The sequence below is a fragment of the Sebastes umbrosus genome, unplaced genomic scaffold (genome assembly GCF_015220745.1).
Source record: "Sebastes umbrosus isolate fSebUmb1 unplaced genomic scaffold, fSebUmb1.pri scaffold_105_arrow_ctg1, whole genome shotgun sequence".
Taxonomy (NCBI): Eukaryota; Metazoa; Chordata; class Actinopteri; order Perciformes; family Sebastidae; genus Sebastes; species Sebastes umbrosus.
The window spans coordinates 12501-29644 of record NW_023618443.1 but is presented as its reverse complement, the minus strand read 5'-3'; the positions used below and the strand labels follow the sequence as shown (position 1 = coordinate 29644).

The window sequence follows — 17144 nt, the reverse complement described above, 5'->3', positions numbered from 1 at the left end:
AGAGTCAGTCACAGTCTGGACCGGACAATAGAGTCAGTCACAGTCTGGACCGGACAATAGATTCAGTCACAGTCTGGACCAGACAATAGAATCAGTCAGTCACAGTCTGGACCGAACAATAGAATCAGTCACAGTCTGGACCAGACAATAGAGTCAGTCACAGTCTGGACCGGACAATAGAATCAGTCACAGTCTGGACCAGACAATAGAGTCAGTCACAGTCTGGACCGGACAATAGAATCAGTCACAGTCTGGACCAGACAATAGAGAGAAACAATCACGTGTGTGTGTGTGTTCAGGGATGGATGTAATTTTAATGAGCGTAACATTTGGAGCGGGTTAGTGGAGGACGGAGGACTAACGGGACGCTCCGCTGCCACAGAGACTCAACGTCAGAGGAAAGCTCAGAGTGACGAAACCAACTTCACTGATGTTGAGACATCTGGACACATCTGCTTCTACTGAAACCTGCTGGTGGACGTAAACACACTCAGAGATATTATAGGATGTGGCATCAGGACATATCTGGACTGTCACTGATATACTAGGATGTGTGTGTGGTTCTGGAGGAGGCTCCACTAGCTTCAGCTACCAGCTACTTTATTCTATATATCGTCTTCAGTGTAGGCGGGACTCTCAGCTGATCGTCATGGCGACGCCGTCAAACTGCCGTGACGTCGGAAATCTGTTTTTATTTATGTCTGAATTCAGAATATGAAGTGATTCTCTCAGACAGTCTGTACTGACCAACCTGCAGCGCTCCTCACCGTGACCAGAGAGATCACTGGTGTGACCAGAGAGATCACTGGTGTGACCACCGTGACCAGAGAGATCACTGGTGTGACCATCGTGACCAGAGAGATCACTGGTGTGAACAGAGAGATCACTGGTGTGACCAGAGAGATCACTTGTGTGACCAGAGGGATCACTGGTGTGACCACCGTGACCAGAGAGACCACCGGTGTGACCAGAGAGATCACTGGTGTGACCAACGTGACCAGAGAGATCACTGTTGTGTCCGGAGAGATCACTGTCGTGACCAGAGAGATCACTGGTGTGACCACCATGACCAGAGAAATCACTGGTTTGACCAGAGAGATCACTAGTGTGACCAGTGAGATCACTGGTGTGACCAGAGAGACCACTGGTGTGACCAGAGAGATAAATAGTTTGACCAGAGAGATCACTGGTGTGACCACCGTGACCAGAGAAATCACTGGTGGATTGCTGGACGTTCTTGTCGTCGTTGATGTCGTTGATGTCGTTGATGTCGTTGATGTCGTTGATGTCGATTGGCTTCTTGGTTCCTTTATCTAATAGTCAGTTTGTTTCTTTGTAAAAATAAACCGGCAGGTTTCACATGTAGATTTATGTCCCAAACTAAATATAACTGAAGAAAAGAAGCATCAGGTCTCAGAGGAACAGGGTCCTACTGTAGACTCAAGTTATATACTGTATATATTATATATATTATAAATATTATATACTATATTCTATATGCAACAATTTAATCATTCATTAAAGGGAGTGTTAGTCAGAATCCTAAATGTGTTGTTAACAGCTTCACCTGTGTCCGTTAAGTCAACTAAAGTCAGCGTCCTGTTGCTGGCGCTTGTGCTCGCTCTACATAGACATGAAGGAGCATCACTCAACACAGTGAGGAGACACACGTCAGCTAAAAGCACAATATCACTCTATATTTCAGCTGCTTGGCAGTAATGTTAGCTGACCAGACCAAGGTCTCTCCATGAATCAATGCTGATCCTAGTGTTGGCTTTTCCCGCCTCAGCCTCCCGACCGCGGCCGGAGGGAACGGGGGAGACGCCGGAGTTTTGGTGGGAGACGATAACGTTTCTCTCTGCGGAGCCCCGTCACTTCACAAGACACGGGAAACCTCTGTTGGTCTGGAGGAGCTGCAGCAGTTATTTCTGCACAAACGTCCACTGAACATTCACTAGATATTCTCAGAGCTAAACTAACTCTTCTGCAGTGTGGAGTGAGCAGCATGCACGTGAGAGGTGGAGAGAGAGAGAGAGAAGGAGCGTGGTGTGTGAGTGAAGGCAGGCAGAGGAGCAGAGGAGCAGAGGAGCAGAGTACAGCAGAGACTCCGGTCCTGGAGACCAAAGCTACGGTCTCCCCCGCGTCCTCCGACCGCGGCCAACACTGTTTAACAGACGGGTTTCACCAGATAGTCCCTTTAACTAAACCTGAACGTTTCATTTATCTCAGTCACAATCTCACTTTGTTCATCTTTAGTTTTATATTTACATTATTGGACAGACAGACAGATGGACAGACAGACAGGTGGACAGACAGACAGGTGGACAGACAGACGGTCTGTGATGTGTCTGCGTCTCTGAACCAGAGACCGTGTGTCTCATGTGTTGGATGCTTTGCTGTCCTCATGTCTTGGTGTCTTCTGACTGTCTATAATCTCTGTGTCTCGTATCTTCTCTGTGAACAACATCATGACTCCATCAGACTAAAAACAGGAACTATGAAAACCTCGACCAACAGAACTATGACTTCAGGAGAACGCCCAAGGTATAAACATGCATGGTCAAGTGATGCACGCCGCCCAACCAATCTGTGAGCTCGCCCCGGTAGCAGCCGGACCCCGGTCCCCCCCCCCCCCCCCTCCCCCAGAATCCACTCCAGAGATAGACTCTTATCCTGGTGGCTCGTCTGTCCTCCACCATCTCTTTACGTTCTTTTGGTTTCTCATGACTCCTCCTGCACACCGGGGACGGTCCGCACCGAGAGACGCCCTTCCTCTTCCTCCCCGTGTGAAGGGTTGCATGCCGCCGGGCTGAGGCTCGGTTCTGTCTGCAGATTTGAGGAACGCCGCCCGCCAGGATCCGCTCGCTCCTCAACATCAAACCTCCTTTTCTTTTTTCTGTTGGGAAATGAAACACTTTCTCCTCCCTCCTCCCCCTCTTCCTTCTCTCCACTCAAACTCTTTTTCTTTCATTTGCGGTTGCATCAGCGCTCTCTAACATGCACGTCCCTGATTGGTTGGTTGGTTGGAGTCTTGAAAGCGCCTCAGTTTGCATGTGCCACCACACCACGCACAACTTTTTGCCCCCTCCTTCTTCTTTTCTATTCAAGCTTCGACTTTGAGTTTTCTTTCAGTTCAGCAGATCTTCAACACTTTTTGTCTCCATTTTTGGCCCCGCCCCCCCTCATCCTCCCGTGGTAGCGTGGGTGAGAGGGAGCATGGTCGGGGTCGGGGTCGAGGTCGGGGTCGTGGGCGGGTCACGGGGAGGGGAGTCTGAGGGTTCACAGCTAATAATCCCTGTCCTATGATGTGTTCTGTGGTGTCGTGTTCTGCCGTGTTTCTCAATGTCCTACGATGTGACCCGTCGCCCTGCGCCGCCACCCGTCACCCTGCGCCACCAACCGTCGCCCTGCGCGGTGGTCGTCCAGGCGGAGAAGGTGCTGATGTTCAGCCCCGAAACCAACCTGACGGCTCTGCTGCTGGAGGCCAAAGACCTGGAGGCCCGAGTCATCATCCTCTCTGCCAGGTTAGAGTAATTAGTGTTTTGGGTGGTTGCATCCAGGTTGGTACTAGGTTGTTACCAGGTTGTTACCAGGTTGGTACCAGGTTGTTACCAGGTTGTTACCAGGTTGGTACCAGGTCGGTACTAGGTTGTTACCAGGTTGGTACTAGGTTGTTACCAGGTCAGTACTAGGTTGTTACCAGGTTGGTACTAAGTTGTTACCAGGTCGGTACTAGGTTGTTACCAGGTCAGTACTAGGTTGTTACCAGGTTGGTACTAAGTTGTTACCAGGTCGGTACTAGGTTGTTACCAGGTTGGTACTAAGTTGTTACCAGGTCGGTACTAGGTTGTTACCAGGTCAGTACTAGGTTGTTACCAGGTCAGTACTAGGTTGTTACCAGGTCGGTACTAGGTTGTTACCAGGTCAGTACTAGGTTGTTACCAGGTTGGTACTAAGTTGTTACCAGGTCGGTACTAGGTTGTTACCAGGTTGGTACTAAGTTGTTACCAGGTCAGTACTAGGTTGTTACCAGGTCAGTACTAGGTTGTTACCAGGTCAGTACTTGGTTGTTACCAGGTTGGTACTAGGTTGGTACTAAGTTGTTACCAGGTTGGTACTAAGTTGTTACCAGGTCAGTACTAGGTTGTTACCAGGTTGGTACTAAGTTGTTACCAGGTCGGTACTAGGTTGTTACCAGGTTGGTACTAAGTTGTTACCAGGTCAGTACTAGGTTGTTACCAGGTCAGTACTAGGTTGTTACCAGGTCAGTACTAGGTTGTTACCAGGTTGGTACTAGGTTGGTACTAAGTTGTTACCAGGTTGGTACTAGGTTGGTACTAAGTTGTTACCAGGTTGGTACTAAGTTGTTACCAGGTTGGTACTAAGTTGTTACTAGGTTGGTACTAGGTTGTTACCAGGTCAGTACTAGGTTGTTACCAGATCAGTACTAGGTTGTTACCAGGTTGGTACTAAGTTGTTACCAGGTCGGTACTAGGTTGTTACCAGGTTGGTACTAAGTTGTTACCAGGTCAGTACTAGGTTGTTACCAGGTCAGTACTAGGTTGTTACCAGGTCAGTACTAGGCTGTTACCAGGTCAGTACTTGGTTGTTACCAGGTTGGTACTAGGTTGGTACTAAGTTGTTACCAGGTTGGTACTAAATTGTTACCAGGTTGGTACTAAGTTGTTACCAGGTTGGTACTAGGTTGTTACCAGGTCAGTACTAGGTTGTTACCAGATCAGTACTAGGTTGTTACCAGGTCAGTACTAGGCTGTTACCAGGTTGGTACTAGGTTGGTGTTAAGTTGTTACCAGGTTGGTACTAAGTTGTTACCAGGTTGGTACTAGGTTGTTACCAGGTCAGTACTAGGTTGTTACCAGATCAGCACTAGGTTGTTACCAGGTCAGTACTAGGCTGTTACCAGGTTGGTACTAGGTTGGTATTAAGTTGTTACCAGGTTGGTACTAGGTTGGTACTAAGGGTTGGTACCAGGTTGGTACTAGGTTGTTACCAGGTTGGTACTATGTTGGTAGCAGGTTGTTACCAAGTTGGTACCAGGTTGGTACTAGGTTGGTACCAGGTTTGTACTAGGTTGTTACCAGGTTGGTACTTGGTTGTTACCACGTTGGTACTTGGTTGTTACCAGGTTGTTACCAGGTTGGTACCAGGTTGGTAACAGGTTGTTACTTAGGTTGCTGTGTACTGCTGTAGCTACATGTGTGATTGTTAGGGTGTACGTTAGCAGGATGTAGCTACATGTGTGATTGTTAGGGTGTACGTTAGCAGGATGTAGCTACAGGTGTGATTGTTAGGGTGTACGTTAGCAGGATGTAGCTACAGGTCTGATTGTTAGGGTGTATGTTAGCAGGATGTAGCTACAGGTCTGATTGTTAGGGTGTACATTAGCAGGATGTAGCTACAGGTGTGATTGTTAGGGTGTACGTTAGCAGGATGTAGCTACAGGTGTGATTGTTAGGGTGTACGTTAGCAGGATGTAGCTACAGGTGTGATTGTTAGGGTGTACGTTAGCAGGATGTAGCTACAGGTGTGATTGTTAGGGTGTACGTTAGCAGGATGTAGCTACAGGTGTGATTGTTAGGGTGTACGTTAGCAGGATGTAGCTACAGGTCTGATTGTTAGGGTGTATGTTAGCAGGATGTAGCTACAGGTGTGATTGTTAGGGTGTAAGTTAGCAGGATGCAGCTACAGGTGTGATTGTTAGGGTGTAGGTTAGCAGGATGTAGCTACAGGTGTGATTGTTAGGGTGTACGTTAGCGATAGCTACTAGAGACTGTATATCTGTGTGTGTTTGCAGTGAGGATGAAGCTGCAGCGGTGTATAAAGCGGCCCGTCAGCTCAACATGACCGGTTCCGGCTACGTCTGGCTGGTCGGAGAGAGAGAGATGACCGGCAAAGCTCTGAGTGAAGCTCCAGACGGTACATCAACCTCTGCCTCCTCCTCTTCCTCTTCCTCCTCTTCCTCTCTCTCTCTCTCTCTCTCTCTCTCTCTCTCAGCTCTGCTTCCATCCAGCTGTCAGCATCACTCTCAGCTAAACGTCAGATTAAAGTTCAGGTGTTTTCAGCGCTAGTGAAGCTGTTTTATCGAACTTCACACAGCGAGTCAGAAAATAGAGCCGTCAGCCTCCGCCGGCTTCAGGAGCTGCTGCTTCTATTGTTTCTATATTTGTACCGGCAGCATTCAGACTTCAGACATATCAGGATGTCATCATGTTGCTGCTCATCTAAAGATGTGATTCATGCTGACACAGTGAGCACGGCTAGAAATAAACCTGCCATCGATGGGGGGGGGTTAGCTGCAGACACTCACAGTAATTAAAGAAACTATAAAACTACGTAACCATGTGGTTGGTATGGTGTTGTTGTGCTGTTAATAGGTGGTAGCTGTGTTGTATCAGGTGTTGAGGGTTTACTTAATGCTAGAATGTGTTTAATAGATAGAGAATAACTGAAAGAAAGGAAGAGAAGAGTTTCTATTTGTATTTAGTAATATATTGATTAATGGGTGATATTAAATGATGTCCTGTATTCTGTATCGATCTTAATATCAATAGAAATCAGTCTATAAACTAAGACATAATTTGAATGCTGGAGGTAGTTATGGATTCAGTTTGTGAGAACAGAAAGAGTATTTGCAAGAACATAAATTATATTTTGTGGAGGATTTATCATCATTTCATCAGAACAAACAATAATCTGTTCTGTGCTCATTAAATCTGTATTTCTGATTAATCTCCAGTCCCGTTATCAGAGGGATTATTGGTCAGTAGAGACGAAGGGACGGATCCAGAGGTTTCACTCTGACTACGTTTACATGCACTAAATATTACATGTATTTTCTCTTATTCCTAAAAAGATAATATTCCTACTATTCTGTTTACATGGCTGATGAAAATTAATATTCCACTAATGTTCCTGTTTACATTACTTCAGACATTTTTCAGCCTTTTTTCTGACGTTATACAGCCTTTTTGTTTTTGGACATTTTTGGGACATTATTCTGCCTTTCTTTGGCCTTTTTTTGAACAGTTTTTGGACACGTTTCTGCTTTTTTCTGACATATGTCTGAACTTTCTTTTGCCTTTTTGACAGAGATTTTTGGACATTTTTAGGCTTTTTTTGGGACAATTTTCAGCCTTTTTTGCTGACATTTTTGGAAATTATTCAGCCTTTTCTGACATTTTCGGGACTTTGTTTCCAGACATTTTTAGGCCTTTTCTTTTGAACATTTTTGAGCCTTTTTCTGCCTTTCTTTGGCATTTTTTTCTGACATATGTCTGAACTTTCTTCTGCCTTTATTCGTACATTTAAGTAAATCCCGATGACTTACGTCCTACGGCTACGGCCTTTAAATAACGTTAACTTCCCTCTTCTTCCAGCTGCAGTCATGTTGCTCCGTGTTGTTAAACCCTCATTGTCACATAGCTGGGCTCTTCACGCTATTCTTTTTACGGTGATGTACGAGAACAGACTCCGACGCCGTAAACTGTCGTAAACTGCAGTAAAAACCCTGATTGAGACTTATCTAGTGAATGTTCTGTAGACAGAACACTGCTAGAACCTGAATAATATCAGCAGATCACATGACTTCTTCTGGACATGCTGTTTACATCACTCTCACTATAATAGTGTGACATTAGTGTGCACGTTAACGTGGTCAGTGAACAGGAAGCATCATTATTATTATTGTCTGGTTACTAGGGTGTTGTTAGGTGATTAGTGAGGTGTTGCTAGGTGGTTTCTAGGTGGTTGCTAGGGTGTTGTTAGGTGATTAGTGAGGTGTTGCTAGGTGGTTTCTAGGTGGTTGCTAGGGTGTTGTTAGGTGATTAGTGAGGTGTTGCTAGGTGGTTTCCAGGTGGTTGCTGGGGTGTTGTTAGGTGATTAGTGAGGTGTTGCTAGGTGGTTTCTAGGTGGTTGCTAGGGTGTTGTTAGGTGATTAGTGAGGTGTTGCTAGGTGATTGCTAGGGTGTTGTTAGGTGATTAGTGAGGTGTTGCTAGGTGGTTGCTGGGGTGTTTTTAGGTGATTAGTGAGGTGTTGCTAGGTGGTTTTTAGGTGGTTGCTGGGGTGTTGTTAGGTGATTAGTGAGGTGTTGCTAGGTGGTTTCTAGGTGGTTGCTAGGGTGTTGTTAGGTGATTAGTGAGGTGTTGCTAGGTGGTTGCTGGGGTGTTTTTAGGTGATTGATGAGGTGTTGCCCGGTGATTAGTGAGGTGTTGCTAGGTGGTTGCTAGGGTGTTGTTAGGTGATTATTGAGGTGTTGCCAGGTGATTAGTGAGGTGTTGCTAGGTGATTAATATGTAAGAAAACAACCTCAGGCGAGCATGTAGACGACTGATCACTAATCAATGAGTGAATCAATGACAGTGATTGGATGGAGCCACGGCTGCTCCGTCTCTCTCTCTCTCTCTGTCTGTCTCTCTGTCTCTCTCTCTGTCTCTCTGTCGGTAGTGCTGTAGGTCTCTGATGAAGGAAGCTAACTCTTTAGCTTCTCAGCGTCCTGGTGTGTTTCTCTCTCTGGTTTCTTCTAACTGCTGGTTGAACGTTTAAACATCTAAACAGAGCAAACGAGGCGACATGTTTAAAGGTTCCTAACCGCTGTTTTCTTCTGTTCTGGCTCATTGTAACTGTGTGGCTTTAAATGTGTCTAACATCTTTTTGTTTGTTTCATTTTCTATAGTGTGTGTCGTCCGCCCGCCCGTCTGCCTGTTACACAGTACACTATAACATGGTGGGGGGGAGAGGGGAGGTATTCAGGGTCGATGGGGGGGTGTTGGGGGTGGAGGGGTGTGGGGGGGTGTTTGATAAACAGCTAGTGTCGCTACGGTTACCGTGACGTGCACAAACACTGGTAAGATGCCGCCTCTGCTTCCTGTTTCCTGCTTGATGCTTTTGCCCTTTGCCATTGGCCAATAGAGGCCCCGCCCACTGCAACATGGAGCCCGCCTGGCCAGGGAGGGGGCGGGGCTTATTGAGTCAGCTGATTACTCAGTCAGCCAGACGACCACGTGATGTAAACAGAGCTACGCTATAACGGCCAGAAGTATGTGGACACAGAGCAGCTCCGTTAAGAACCGGTTCTCCCAGAACCCTGAACCCTCAACCCCAACCAGCACCTCTGGGAGGAACCGGACCCCCCATTGAGACCCAGACCTGATCCCCAATATGTGTGATCAGGCTGTTAGACCAGGGCTACGTCCGAATATCACACTGTGCTAACTTTACGAGAAAAAAAAGACGTAATATTCCGAGAATCAAGTCATAACTTTACGAGAAAAAGTCGTGACATTCCGAGAATAAAGTCATAACTTTACGAGAAAAAAAGTCGTGACATTACAAGAATAAAGTCATAACTTTACGAGAATAAAGTCATAACTTTACGAGAATAAAGTCGTAACTTTACGAGAATAAAGTCATAACTTTACGAGAAAAAGTCGTGACACTACGAGAGTAAAGTCATAACTTTACGAGAAAAAGTCGTGACATTACGAGAGTAAAGTCATAACTTTACGAGAAAAAGTCGTGACATTACGAGAGTAAAGTCATAACTTTACGAGAAAAAGTCGTGACATTACGAGAGTAGTCATAACTTTACGAGAAAAAGTCGTGACATTACGAGAGTAAAGTCATAACTTTACGAGAAAATGTCGTGACATTACGAGAGTAGTCATAACTTTACGAGAAAAAGTCGTGACATTACGAGAGTAAAGTCATAACTTTACGAGAAAATGTCGTGACATTACGAGAGTAGTCATAACTTTACGAGAAAAAGTCGTGACATTACGAGAATAAAGTCATAACCAACCTCATGTGACCAAAACGACGGTTTGTCTGAATTAATTTAAAATATATATTACACCTAGCTTAAGTGTAAATTTATACTGACAATTAAATGAAAGTGTTATTGACGTCACAGAGCTGTCCGTCAACGTCTGTTATGAACGTTGTCGTCACTACCGCATTGCATTGTGGGATATTTATAGTTTCATACTGAGGTTTGGGACATACTAATTGTTTCGGCGTATTAAATAACACGTTAGTGTGGGATTCCGGACGAAACCAGCACATTGATGAACATGTGACACCGTCACAGAGGACCAGCTGTTCACATACTTTTGGCCACGTAGTGCCCCATCAGATCCTCCATGATCCTAAATTTAAATCTGCTGAGGTGACCTTTGACCTCCTGTGGACCTGATACCAGATTAGATCTCAACCTGGTCCCGTACGCGTTGGCAGCGTTTGGTGCGTCCCCCTGGCTGCTGGGTAATCGGCGCCCCGCTCTGTTGCCGTGGCTTTTTGTTTCAGAAGACATCCTCACCAGCCAGCTGCTGCACTCTTAGATATGATGTGTCATTTTTCTACACATCCCTGCTTCCCCCCCCGACCCCATCTCCCCCCCCTCCCGAGCCCCAAACTCCAGATGTGTCAAAAAGTGATCCATCATGTTGTTGAAGGTGTAGCAGGACTGCACTCTGAAAATGCTCCTCAGCTGTTTGGTCTCTGTTGGAGGAGGTTCAGGTTCCTCTCTAGGGAAACCGTTTCAGATGGAAGTCGTGTTGTCGTGGCGTTCCAGCGTTGAGCCGCCTCCCGCCTGGTTCCAGCGTTGACGTTCATGTTTCAGCTCTGATCCAGAGAGGAGGCGACCGTTTAATCCAGTCCTGAACCAGGAGGCTGACCCCGTGACCTCTCCTCCTCTAGGCTCTACGTTTAGGTTGAACTTGTTTATTCTTCACTCTTAACTCAAGGTCCACTTACTAGATTTACTGCAGAGCTTTCAGCCACGTGCTGTTGAACGCTGATGAAGGCAACAAGATGTGGCAGAAAGCTCCAGAAGACATCTCGCACAGTGGACCTTGAGTTCAGGATGTTTGTTCTCAGTTCTTTTCACACCAATGCCGAGATTTTATACGAGATGTTCATATGAAACTGAGGATGATTGAATGAAATGATTCTTATTTTCACTCATATACAAGAATTTAACATCAATTATTATAACTTTCTTACAAACCAGAACTTCATACTGTATATGTACAGCAATTATAAAAACACAATAATCTAATAGTGTAGTTGTTAAACAAGTTCACCACGTTTTTAATACGTATCGTACATTTCATGTTTTAAACACGATATCATGTTAGATATGAACATTAATAAGATAACATTAGCTGATATTGATTAGCTATTAATAAGGAACGTTAGCTAGCTCTTATGTGATGTTACGTTAGCAGGCCAGTCTTGCCTGGTCCAATATGGCGGCCACGTTGACGTACGATCCAGAAGTCAGTGTGGTGTCTATGTTTACTGTATATATATATATATATATATATATATATATATATATATATATATATATACGTCTATGGGACCAACATTCAACCCTCCAGAACTTCTTCCAGGTTTTTAAAGACTTTTCAAGGTTGTCTTGTGAACAGCTGATGGACAGAATAACATAAAGTATAATAATAGAACCCAACACAAGGACACAAGGAGGACACAAGGAGGACACAAGGAGGACACGTCTCCAGCCTCTCAGATGGACCTGAGGTCCTCAGAGCCGTTTGCTGCTGCCGGGCCTGTTGGGTTGGACTGTATTAGCTATCAGTGTTCCTGTTATTGTGTCCACCCCCCCCCCCCCCGGGTCTGGTTCTGAAACGGTTCCCTATAAAGAAACCTGTGAAGCAGCTCTGTGACATCATGGATCTTGATGTTGTTTTTCTTCACCAGACACTTTAGTCACATTATGAAGAAACAGTTTCTGCATCTGGTGCTTCAGCTAACGGAACTCCAGTCTGCTAACACTGTTAGCATCCTCACTGTTAGCATTGTTAGCATCCTCACTGTTAGCATCCTCACTGTTAGCATCCTCACTGTTAGCATCCTCACTGTTAGCACTGTTAGCATCCTCACTGTTAGCACTGTTAGCATCCTTACTGTTAGCATCCTCACTGTTAGCACTGTTAGCATCCTCACTGTTAGCATCCTCACTGTTAGCATCCTCACTGTTAGCACTGTTAGCATCCTCACTGTTAGCATCCTCACTGTTAGCATCCTCACTGTTAGCATCCTCACTGTTAGCACTGTTAGCATCCTCACTGTTAGCATCCTCACTGTTAGCATCCTCACTGTTAGCACTGTTAGCATCCTCACTGTTAGCACTGTTAGCATCCTTACTGTTAGCATTCCATCTACATCTCCAGAGCTCCATAGTTAGCCTTCAGTTAGCATGTTAGCTAGCTGTTCTTTACGTTAGCTGCTCAGCGGGTCCAGGAGAGGACGTTAGCTTGTTGAACCTGGTAGTTTCAGAAACAAATATTAGCTAACTTTACATTACAAGTACGAGTTAGCTAATGTGCTAACAGCACTAGCTAGTAGTTTCATTATTAAACGTTAAAAAACGTGTAGAAAATTGTACTAAAAGCCTTAACGTAACAGTGTTAGCTAGATGTTCCAGTAGTGTCTGTGGGGGATGCTAACAGTGCTAGCTAGATGTTCCAGTAGTGTCTGTGGGGGATGCTAACAGTGCTAGCTAGATGTTCCAGTAGTGTCTGTGGGGGATGCTAACAGTGCTAGCTAGATGTTCCAGTAGTGTCTGTGGGGGATGCTAACAGTGCTAGCTAGATGTTCCAGTAGTGTCTGTGGGGGATGCTAACAGTGTTAGCTAGATGTTCCCAGTAGTGTCTGTGGGGGATGCTAACAGTGCTAGCTAGATGTTCCCAGTAGTGTCTGTGGGGGATGCTAACAGTGCTAACTAGATGTTCCCAGTAGTGTCTGTGGGGGATGCTAACAGTGTTAGCTAGATGTTCCCAGTAGTGTCTGTGGGGGATGCTAACAGTGCTAGCTAGATGTTCCCAGTAGTGTCTGTGGGGGATGCTAACAATGTTAGCTAGATGTTCCCAGTAGTGTCTGTGGGGGATGCTAACAGTGTTAGCTAGATGTTCCCAGTAGTGTCTGTGGGGGATGCTAACAGTGCTAGCTAGATGTTCCCAGTAGTGTCTGTGGGTGATGCTAACAGTGCTAGCTAGATGTTCCAGTAGTGTCTGTGGGGGATGCTAACAGTGTTAGCTAGATGTTCCAGTAGTGTCTGTGGGGGATGCTAACAGTGCTAGCTAGATGTTCCAGTAGTGTCTGTGGGGGATGCTAACAGTGCTAGCTAGATGTTCCAGTAGTGTCTGTGGGGAATGCTAACAGTGCTAGCTAGATGTTCCCAGTAGTGTCTGTGGGGGATGCTAACAGTGTTAGCTAGATGTTTCCAGTAGTGTCTGTGGGGGATGCTAACAGTGCTAGCTAGATGTTCCCAGTAGTGTCTGTGGGGGATGCTAACAGTGTTAGCTAGATGTTCCCAGTAGTGTCTGTGGGGGATGCTAACAGTGTTAGCTAGATGTTTCCAGTAGTGTCTGTGGGGATGCTAACAGTGCTAGCTAGATGTTCCCAGTAGTGTCTGTGGGGGATGCTAACAGTGCTAGCTAGATGTTCCAGTAGTGTCTGTGGGGGATGCTAACAGTGCTAGCTAGATGTTCCCAGTAGTGTCTGTGGGGGATGCTAACAGTGCTAGCTAGATGTTCCCAGTAGTGTCTGTGGGGGATGCTAACAGTGCTAGCTAGATGTTCCCAGTAGTGTCTGTGGGGGATGCTAACAGTGCTAGCTAGATGTTCCCAGTATTGTCTGTGGGGGATGCTAACAGTGTTAGCTAGATGTTCCAGTAGTGTCTGTGGGGGATGCTAACAGTGTTAGCTACATGTTCCAGTAGTGTCTGTGGGGGATGCTAACAGTGCTAGCTAGATGTTCCAGTAGTGTCTGTGGGGGATGCTAACAGTGCTAGCTAGATGTTCCCAGTAGTGTCTGTGGGGGATGCTAACAGTGCTAGCTAGATGTTCCAGTAGTGTCTGTGGGGGATGCTAACAGTGCTAGCTAGATGTTCCAGTAGTGTCTGTGGGGGATGCTAACAGTGTTAGCTAGATGTTCCAGTAGTGTCTGTGGGGGATGCTAACAGTGCTAGCTAGATGTTCCAGTAGTGTCTGTGGGGGATGCTAACAGTGCTAGCTAGATGTTCCAGTAGTGTCTGTGGGGGATGCTAACAGTGCTAGCTAGATGTTCCCAGTAGTGTCTGTGGGGGATGCTAACAGTGTTAGCTAGATGTTTCCAGTAGTGTCTGTGGGGGATGCTAACAGTGCTAGCTAGATGTTCCCAGTAGTGTCTGTGGGGGATGCTAACAGTGTTAGCTAGATGTTCCCAGTAGTGTCTGTGGGGGATGCTAACAGTGTTAGCTAGATGTTCCCAGTAGTGTCTGTGGGGGATGCTAACAGTGCTAGCTAGATGTTCCCAGTAGTGTCTGTGGGGGATGCTAACAGTGCTAGCTAGATGTTCCAGTAGTGTCTGTGGGGGATGCTAACAGTGCTAGCTAGATGTTCCAGTAGTGTCTGTGGGGGATGCTAACAGTGCTAGCTAGATGTTCCCAGTAGTGTCTGTGGGGGATGCTAACAGTGCTAGCTAGATGTTCCCAGTAGTGTCTGTGGGGGATGCTAACAGTGTTAGCTAGATGTTTCCAGTAGTGTCTGTGGGGGATGCTAACAGTGCTAGCTAGATGTTCCCAGTAGTGTCTGTGGGGGATGCTAACAGTGTTAGCTAGATGTTCCAGTAGTGTCTGTGGGGGATGCTAACAGTGCTAGCCAGCTGCTGTCAGTCAGCTGGAGGCAGATGTTGGAGGCAGATGTTGAAGGCAGATGTAAAGACGTTTGGTTGCAGTGTGACGAGGTTCTGCTGGAGAACAGCAGCAGACAGTTCATAACGTCTCAGTGAAGCTTTTTCTGTCCTGAGACAAACGGCTGTGATTCTCAGAGTGAACTCCCAGCATGCAGTTTGGTGGTACTGAACACTGACCTGACGCCTGAAGCCCTGAGAGAGTGTGTGTGTGTGTGTGTGTGTGTGTGTGTGTCACACTGAAGCACTCCTGTAGTTACATCGTTAAGGTTAATTAAAGTGTGTGTGGTTTAATTATCTGTGTGAACGAGGGCAGTTCTCAGTCTGCAGCTCATTTAGCTTCCTGCTGTGTGTGTGTGTCTAACCTCTCTCTTCTGTGTGTGTGTGCGTGCATGTGAATGTGTGTGTGTTGCGTGTGTGTGTGTGCGTGCTACGTGTGGTGCAGGCCTGCTGGGCCTCCAGCTGATTAACGGTAAGAACGAGTCGGCCCACATCGCGGACGCCGTGGCGGTGGTGGCCCAGTCTCTGCAGGAGCTGTTTGAGAAGGAGAACATCACGGAGCCTCCGCGGGGCTGCGTGGGCAACACCAACATCTGGAGGACCGGGCCGCTCTTCAAACGGTCAGTACCAGAGGTCAGAGGTCAACCGGTCCAGGTTCAATATAGAGCAATCAATTTGTGGTAATGAGTTTTCTTGTAGCTGGGCTGATAAATAATGAGGTATTGATCACTAAAGCTCTGATCAACTGACAGGATACACTTTAATGTGACGTTAGAGGTCTAATGGTTACATGTCCACAGGCTCCGTGCTTTCCACGCTCCCCATTCATTGTCTATGTAAGCAGCCGCGCAATGCATTCTGGTAGTGTGGCGTCGCGATTCGAGAGACTAGGCGTCACGACGCCCGCTCCTCATTTGCATAAAGTTGAGGGCTCGTCTACTTTATGTAAATCACGGGCGTCCGATGCGACTCGCCGCCTCTCTCCAAACTCCCGAGGATCTTTTAAAATAAACGTTGTTGATCTAAAATAAAGACAGATTCATCAACATGGATTATTTCTCTCCTCAGAAACACATCTCAGTGAACTATTTACGTGACATAAGAGAAGAAAGTTTCCAAACGAGCCTCCATACTGGTTCCGGTTTGAAAGCTGGGAGCAGCAGCCAACGGCGGGAAAGCGTTCGTCCAATCAGGAGCCTTGTTTCTAGGGACAGCACACCAAGCGTCCAATGCTGGGAAGCGTCGCATCCCCTCGCCATAAAAAACGCCCCTGTGGACACGTACCGTGACTCTGCCTTCATGTTTCAGCTGATTAATGAGTTGACTGTTCTAGACGGGATGACTCACTGGAGGGCGTGTTGCATTATAACGACAACAGACGAGGCGTCCTCAGTCTCACAGTTAACGTGATAATAACACCTTAACGCACATTCATTTTAACGCCACTAATTTCTTTAACACATTAATGCAACTTGTGGTTTTTCGGTTGTAGCGGACTCGGTTTTAAAGCTTCTCATTGTTTTCTATAGTGAACGTTAGCTAGATGTTCCCAGTAGCTTCTATGAGGGATGCTAACGGCATTAGCCTGTCAGTGTTTTCATTAGTAAACTTTAGCTCTAGCTAATATCTGTTATTGTTTTGTGTTCATTGATTTCCAATAATAAACATATATTTGCATAAAGCAGCGTATCTGTCCACTCCCATGTTGATAAGAGGATTAAATACTGGACTGATCTCCTTTAAGGTTCATTATGAACAGATAGAACAACGTGGGATTAATCCTGATTCAAAGATTGTGACGTGTTATCATCACGTTAACCTCTACAGCCCTGGTTTAAAGACATGGACTGAGAGTAGAGAGTTGGTGTTGGTGTTGGTGTTGTCCCCTCAGGCTCTGGTCTCAGGACCGGGTCTCAGTGCTGTCCACTGAGATCAGGACGGACTCGTCTCCAGCCTGAGACGAGGACGGAGACGCTTCACTGATCTGATCTGGATTCAGCTTCAGTAACTGGGCTAATGGAGCTGGCTGTCACTCGTCCTGTCCTCTCTGAGTGACCCAGATACTCCGTCAGTCCACTCAGATCACTGTTGTTGACGTGGTCCACTATCATGTGACCCACAATAGAACCACTGTAGACCTGAGACTCCTGCTCTCTGATTGGCTCTCCAGAGTGCTAATGTCATCCAAGTACCCTGACGGTCTGACCGGACGAATCGAGTTTAACGATGACGGCGACCGGCGCTTCGCCACCTACAGCATCCTGAACTACCAGCAGAAGCCGGGTCGCCTCGTCCAGGTCGGGGTCTTCAACGGGTCACAGGTACAGAACACCTGCTCGTACACTCACCACCTACACCACCATCACCACCACCTACACCACCACCATCACTCAGAGACCTCAACGGGTCACAGTTACAGAACACCTGCTCG

The 17144-nt window shown here is 46.4% G+C and overlaps 1 protein-coding gene and 1 long non-coding RNA gene across 4 annotated transcripts in view; both read left to right on the top strand.

Moving 5' to 3' along the window:
• Window positions 1–17144, top strand: part of LOC119484213 (glutamate receptor ionotropic, NMDA 1-like) — a 61324-nt gene that overhangs the window by 31738 nt on the left and 12442 nt on the right. For 2 of the 3 annotated variants that reach the window (XM_037762902.1, XM_037762903.1), the window contains exons 5-9: window positions 2482–2544; window positions 3427–3524; window positions 5816–5937; window positions 15159–15333; window positions 16884–17034. In XM_037762902.1, the coding sequence (XP_037618830.1) occupies window positions 2482–2544; window positions 3427–3524; window positions 5816–5937; window positions 15159–15333; window positions 16884–17034 (609 nt within the window). The remainder of the gene's footprint in view (window positions 1–2481; window positions 2545–3426; window positions 3525–5815; window positions 5938–15158; window positions 15334–16883; window positions 17035–17144) is intronic. The other variant, XM_037762901.1, reaches the window with a different exon arrangement.
• LOC119484214 lies at window positions 6364–8193 on the top strand. The gene is made up of 2 exons (XR_005205925.1): window positions 6364–7730; window positions 7786–8193. It is a non-coding gene; the product is annotated as an uncharacterized LOC119484214 (long non-coding RNA).